General features: G+C 28.0%; 1 protein-coding gene across 1 annotated transcript; it reads left to right on the forward strand.

Moving 5' to 3' along the window:
- The first annotated feature begins 691 nt into the window (after nt 1–691).
- LOC113557788 lies at nt 692–2,520 on the forward strand. Its single transcript, XM_026963338.1, has 2 exons — nt 692–2,162; nt 2,219–2,520. Exons 1-2 carry the CDS (start codon nt 692–694, stop codon nt 2,518–2,520), a joined length of 1,773 nt encoding a protein of 590 aa, XP_026819139.1.
- Nucleotides 2,521–7,623: the final 5,103 nt, after the last annotated feature.

The raw sequence follows: 7,623 nt of genomic DNA on the forward strand, positions 1-7,623 counted from the left end.
ATAGTTGAATAAATTTTAGTGGGGGGAATAACATTTCTATTGATATAATATTTTATTTTATTATCCCAATAATATCATTTTGTTACATATTATATTGTTTTATAAATTTAGTTGCTTTATTTAAATATTACAATCTTTTAATTGTGTAGTATAACATTTTATAAGGTGACATTAACAATTCCATTTAGTTATATCTATGCGATTGCTGTATTTTAATTATACCATCACTTGATGGTGTTATAATATATAGTAGGGTAAAGTCGCCAATATTGGACCGGCTCTTTAATTGGACCACCTCAATTAATTAGCTGTTAAACATAACTAATGATTATAACATTCATACATTTGTTTAAAACCGTTTTAAAACGTCTTTGGAATTATCACATATTGTTATCAATCATCGCTATCAATGTGATATCACTTAATCCAAAAACCGTCATTTTCATGCTGTTTTTTTTAAATATCCCTTAAGCTTTTACAGTAAAATAGGTAAGTAAACTACACTTAATTTATAAATGGTGTTATAAGCAATTTTGTATAGAAGCTAATCGTTTAAAATAATTTACATTTATATTGATATTGAAATGTATTCATTAATTATTCTAAAAAAAAACAAAGTTGCTTGTATTGAACCACCAATAGTTTCCAAAAATGGACCATTCAAATAGTTCATATATTTTATTTTATAGACATGGCTAAACGTGGAAAATATGGAAAATGGTCAGAAGAAGACCTACAACATGCTATCAGAGCATATAGTAACAACATTTATGGTCTCAATCAGTGCCAAAGAGTATATGGTGTTCCAAAAGCTACAATTAAGAGGCACTCCGACAATAAAAATATATTTGTTAATGGACAGAAAAAATTTGGTACACCAACTACGTTTAAAATAGACATGGAAAAAGAATTGGTTAGTCATATTTTAGCTTTAGACTCCTTATTTTTTGGATATACTATTACTGATATAAGAAAATTAGCATACGATATAGCAGAAAAGTATTCTCTAAATCACAAATTTAATAAAGAGAAGAAAATAGCAGGTAAAAAATGGTTTTATTTGTTTATGAAACGAAATCCAAATATAGTACTCAGACAACCTGAAGCAACATCGATGGCTAGAGCCAAAGGGTTTAACAAAGAAAATGTTATGAGCTTTTTTGACTTATTGGAAAAAATTGTAGATCAAAATAAATTAACTGCTAATAGAGTTTTTAACGTTGATGAGTCAGGGTTTACAACAGTACAGAAGAAACCACAAAAAGTTATCTCTCAAAAAGGCAAACGTTATGTTGGGTCCATAACTAGTGGAGAAAGGGGTATTAATACCACTATTGTTTGCTGCACAAATGCTGCTGGATTTTATATTCCACCCATGATAATTTTTAAAAGGAAACGTAAAGCGCCAGAATTAGAAATTGGTGCACCTTCAGGTAGTATAGTTGAGATTTCTGACACTGGATACATTAATTCTGAACTATTTGTATCTTGGTTAAAACATTTTCATTCATGTGTAAAATCTACAATTGATGAGCCAGTTTTATTATTATTGGATGGACACACAACACACAGCAAAAATTTGGAGGCATTATTATTTGCTAAGGAACATGGTATCATTTTATTGCAACTACCTGGGCACACCACTCATCGTTTACAACCTCTCGACGTTGCATTTTTCAAACCATTGGGATTATACTACATACAAACTCAAGAAAAGTGGTTAAGACAGACTTATGGTAAAACTATTTCTCAATACCAGGTTACAGGTTTGTTAAATGAAGCGTATGGTCGTGCAGCAACAATAGGTACAGCTGAAAATGGTTTCCGAGGCTCTGGAATTTGGCCAGTAAATAGACATTTATTTGAAGATCATCATTTTATTGTTTCAAATAATTTAAATAGATCTCCTACTCCTAATGAGAATGTAAGTGAAGACATGGAAAATGATCAAGTGTATTTAAACAGTAAAACAAATGATATGGAAGAAAATAAAAATATTACTGTCACTGATAAAACTATAAATAGGTCTACATTTTTGAAAGTTATTGAAGAAATCTCACCTATACCCAAAACTCAAAGAGATACTAATGCAAAACCAAAAAAATCTGCACAAAAGGCAATTGTTTTAACAAGCAGTCCCTATAAAAACTTACTAGAAAGCAGTAGAGCACAGCAAACAATAAAAAAAGGACCACCAAAAAAAAACTTTTTTCTGCAGCAAAAATTGATGGTGTTAAAACCAAAAATAAAAAAATTGAAAAATCTAAGGAATTAGAAAAGAAAAAGATACTGAATGAACAAGGAAGTCATCATAAAAAGAAAAAATTGAAAAATATACCATCTACATCAAAAAATGTTGGTAATGTTAGTTGGTACTGTCCTCTCTGTCAGGAAGAAAAAATAATTGATATGGTCATGTGCAAAAAATGTTCAATATGGTTTCATGAAGAGTGTTTAGGATTGAATCGTGGTGACACATTTGAAGAGTGTCATTGGTGTACTGAAAAAAGTGACCAGTAAAAATTACTACAGATTCAATATTTAAAATTAAATAAAGACCATGATTACCTATATTTTAAATTTATTAGGTATAAAGACTTAATTATAACTTAAGACTGAAAATATTAATTTTGTAAAATGATTGATTTTAAACTAGTCAGTAAAGTAGTGACTGATAACTTTTAAATTGTTTTTTATTATATTATTCTAAAAATGTTGTTTATTTTTAAAATTTAACCAAGAAGGTATAAAAATATTGTTTATTTTATAAAAATTACTAGTCAGTATGGTATGACTGATAACTTTTAAATTGTACTTATTATTTTATTATTTTAAAAATTTGTTTGTTTATAAAAGTATCTGTTTTTATTAATAAATATAATGTATGTATATTTTTACATATTCCAAAAGATATAATTTGATTTAATTATTTCTAATTTATTTATGAACAAAATGTATAATTAAATATTAGGAGTGTATATGGACAAGATATAGGTGGTCCAATTAAAGATATAGGCGGTCCAAATTGGGCAACCGGTTGTCTATGTTGGACCACTTGGTGCATTTTTGAAAAGTAAAAAGATGTTACTGTTGAAACATTAAAAAAAAAAACCAACCATGCCAAAATGTTGTTTACATGTTTAGCTATCATCTTAGTGCAGTTAAATACTTATTATTTTAAATTGTTAGCTGTAATACTCATAAATGTCCAAAGTGGTCCAACGTAGGCAACTCTACCCTAACTATTTCAGAGATTAAAAATTACGCAACTATAATCAACGATAATAATAAGCTGGATAACTGAAATTGAAATAAAAAAAAAAATGGGCATTATTGATGAAATAATCTATTTATAAATGAATATAGGTATACCCAATATTATTTATTTGTTTACGCGTTCTGCTGCAGACTAGTTTAACCGTACGGCGTACATACTCATTTCTCATATCGCACTCGCCTCTCTTTTTAGTAGTGTACTAGTGTACTCTTGTAACTTACGAATTGTCTGTTATAATAATTTTTTTTTGTCTGTTGTTAATCTGTTTATTATTGTTATTGCCTCATTTTTGAACGTTTCAATATAGTTTTTTCAAACTGTAATATTATATATATATAATATATATCAAACAATGTTGCGGCTGATGAATTTGTGGTTGATATTTTAAAATCAATAAATTGTACCACAGAAAAAATTAATTATTTTAAAGGTAAGTTTTATTGTATAATTCACATAAATTATATATAATGTATTTATATATATATTAATATTTACAGCATCACTAATTGTCACCAAGATAATATTTTAAATTTAATATAAATGAGAGATGAGTAAAATGAATCAATTAATTTATATAAAATGTAGAATATTATGTAGGTACTAAGTAGGTATGTATTATACCGTAATATGATAAGCAGTAGTGGACTGAACTTAAATTTTAAATTGCAAAATTTCATATTATTAAATTATTTACCACCACCAATAATTTAGATTTAGAATATATTTTTAACTAGCCGTCTCTCAGTATTTTCACTTGGTGCCTATTTAGGTACAGATTTCACTGATGAAGAGCGGAGAAATACAGATACCCGAGGTGAATCGATATGTATTTTTTTCGGTATCATTCCAAGTGAATTTGACATCCCTCAATGTCACTGTGGTAGGTAGACCGTTGTATCGAGTATCCGATGATACTCGTAAATTAAAATATAGGTATAAGTACTATAAATGCTCTGTAAGTTACAAGATTTCGCCCACCGAAAATACATTTTTGGAATATGTACACATTGCTGGAGATTCGGGTGCACATAAGATTGTGCAGACAGCTTATCTTTTAACAATGAAAGCTAATACGTCTACTATCCAGCAGGAAGTAAATATAATAAATACATATATGTATTAACATTATAATGTTTTAATACAAATATGTGGGTTAATTTTTATTGTTCCTTGTCTCCTTGAAGCAATTATATCAAACAATTTGTTATAATTATAATAAATTCTGTGACTGCTGTACTTAGAACTATAAAATACAGTACAAAAAAAAAATAAAAACAGAGATACCCATCATTAAAAATATTTATAATAATGTATTAAGCTTGTGGCGGTTATTTGAAAAATATGCGTGACATTATAATTTCGTCGCCCACCGCTGTCTACTCTATAAACCCTTTTACACGTAAATATTACGACTCGCTAAAATGCTTATGACGCGGCTAACTCTCAATTTATTGATATTACCTTTGTAATAATTTAAAGATTACAACTTTATCTTTCATTGCGTGTATTTTACAATAGGTTCATTAAATGATTCAATTAAAAATAAGAAGTAAAAAAAATCAATCATTCGTCTAAAAATAATTTTGAACATATTTTATTGTACATATTAACAAAACGATAGAGATTTAAGATACATAAAAATAACAATATTATTCAGATATTGAAAACGAATGGCGTGCGTAAATATTCAAACAAACAAATCTAATAATACAAAAATTTTGCTAAGAAAGTTTATCATTCGTTTATAAATGAACCGTTTAATTATTCTACTGTAAAATAATATTAAATTAAAAATTAGTTCTAAAGCTTTAAACTATTAAAGTATTTAAGTAATTTATAAAGATTTTAGTGGTACCAATAATTTTTTATCATTTAGTTATATTTTATAAAAATATATAAAAAAAAATTTCAGTTGTATAGTCCTTTAACAAAGTTTTTATTTACTGTTTCTTTTTTTTTCATGTTTGAACCAACAACGCCGTGGGAACTGCTTTCGCATTATATCCACGGCGAAACTATTTTTAGATTCTATAATATTTATCAGAACCGCGTATAATAATACTAAATAGGTACTATAATTTATACAAAATTTGTGTACGATTAAAATATAAGATATAATTTTATGTAGGTTTAAAATGTAGGTATACTACTTAGCACTGACTTAACCTATAGTTTATATAATATAGTATATGCCGATACTCATAGTCTGTGTTACTTTTCTTTTGACAAAATGTTAAAGTTTCAAAAGAAACAGTATTAGCGTTCGGCGAATACTTCCACGAAGATTACAAACCACGATTATACGTTAATAGGAGATAGTCAACACATCATACAATGTGGGACGAGTGAGATGGAGAGCTGTTTAGCTTTTTTGTATTAAAATATTTAACTTAAAAAAGTTGTTGTTAGAGGGCCCGTGCCAGTTTTCTAAAATTTCCGAAAACTTGAAAATTACTTTGAAAATCTTATTTACTATTGTACTAACTGAAATCTATTTATGGGAAATACGATGGAAAGTATTAAAAAAATAAGTTCAATACAAGCTATATAGAATATTTCATTTTTCAATTGAAAAAAAAATCGTATTATTTTTATGAAAAATATGGCATCAGCACCGAGCGGTTTAGACGTATTTTAGCTAGCCAAAAAAATTTTTTTAACTTATTTCTAAATTTAACTTAAGGTTTTATAAGTCGTACCACAAAAAAAAAGTGTTCGGTAAAATTGTTCCCGGTAGTAGAATTCTATAGAAGTGACAAACTTATTCTACAAAGGACAACGAATAATTTATTGAAATTTCTTTGACTAAAAATTATCTAGAACCAATTTGTAGCTCTCTTTCATCGAATAAAATTTGTAAAATATCTAACAAAAAACGTCAGCACAATGTATTCCCTGAAAAAATGGAGATTTCCCACAGGTCTTTATCGTGCAATAAAGCAATTAATTAATTTGGATGTTCGGTAGAAGACCCTTTCAGCGAAAAAGGTTACGGAGAAAATAGAATTTGTCATGTAATAAAATAGACGAATTACATAAAGAAAAAAATGCAATCGAACATTGGAAAAAGAAAGGAAATATGTCGTAAAAAACCACGAAAACTCCATGAAATCGTATTTATTGAAACAGCCTGGATTTGAACATTTAGATTTAAATAACACCAAGACATTTAATGAAATTGGTATACCTCGATGGTTCTTGCTAACAACACAAACCTATATTCGTACCAGGATATGAGAAAGTATTGTTGAATAATACTTGTTCAGCTGATTCTTTATTATCAATTTTAGCGGTATCTGTTACAGAAAGTGATGATTACAAAAAATATTTTATAGAAAGAAAAAAAAGAAAATAATAATAACACAGCTGATTTTTTTAAAAATATGACTGGAAACCGACCATAAAAAAAAATGTAAAGAGAACGCATCAAATTGCTTGTACTAAATTTTATAACGGAAATCGAAAAGTTAATTGGAGATGTAATGTTAATCATTACAGTAGAAACGGCCGCATCGATGTGCGAACAATTATTTGCAAACATGCCCTCTCCTCATATACTAGATCAGATCGTTAAAAGGTAAATAAAAACTTTTTAATTAATTCAAAATGGAGAAGTGACGAAATAGCACAATCGATCATTCTTTGTATTATATTTATTCTTTGCTTAATAAAAAAATAATAATAATAATAAAACGATAATTAATAGTTAACAGAAACAGAAAAGGAAATATTGCACCCGCTTGAGGACTGCAAACCGAATGCAATAATTGAACACGATAATTGTTTGCACTGCATTCTGCCTGTTCGATCAGCATCCACTCAAATGGTAGATTCAAGCATTATGAATATAAATAACATTGATCAAAAGTTCTGCCTTACACTACGCATTTCCCAAATGGAAGATTTATACCAATAAAATTAATTTCAAGTAGAACAAAACAATCACATTTCAGCATGCCCCCTGAAATCATCCGCATCCATAAGATCCCACTGTGCAATGCGAGTTATACAACATCGTTGTAATGTTGAATTTAGATCACAAAAAAGCATCACCAATTAACATCAGTGCTACTCAGTGCATAACTATTAACACTTTTTAAAATAAAAGATATGTATGCAATACTAAAAAATAAGAATATTGTTGCTGTTAGTATGGCATGTAGTGAAATGACAAAATGAATCTGATTTTAAAATAATAGTTCAAACATTTTTATTCTTCTCTTATGCCAGTGGCGGCTATCCTTAAAAATATAAGTGTGGCGAAACATAAAAAGTAACCACCCACCCACAATAATAATATTCATCCATATAACATCCCATCTACTGAATAGTTTATTCAAAATGTT

Source organism: Rhopalosiphum maidis, chromosome 3, assembly GCF_003676215.2.
Source record: "Rhopalosiphum maidis isolate BTI-1 chromosome 3, ASM367621v3, whole genome shotgun sequence".
NCBI classification, from domain to species: Eukaryota; Metazoa; Arthropoda; class Insecta; order Hemiptera; family Aphididae; genus Rhopalosiphum; species Rhopalosiphum maidis.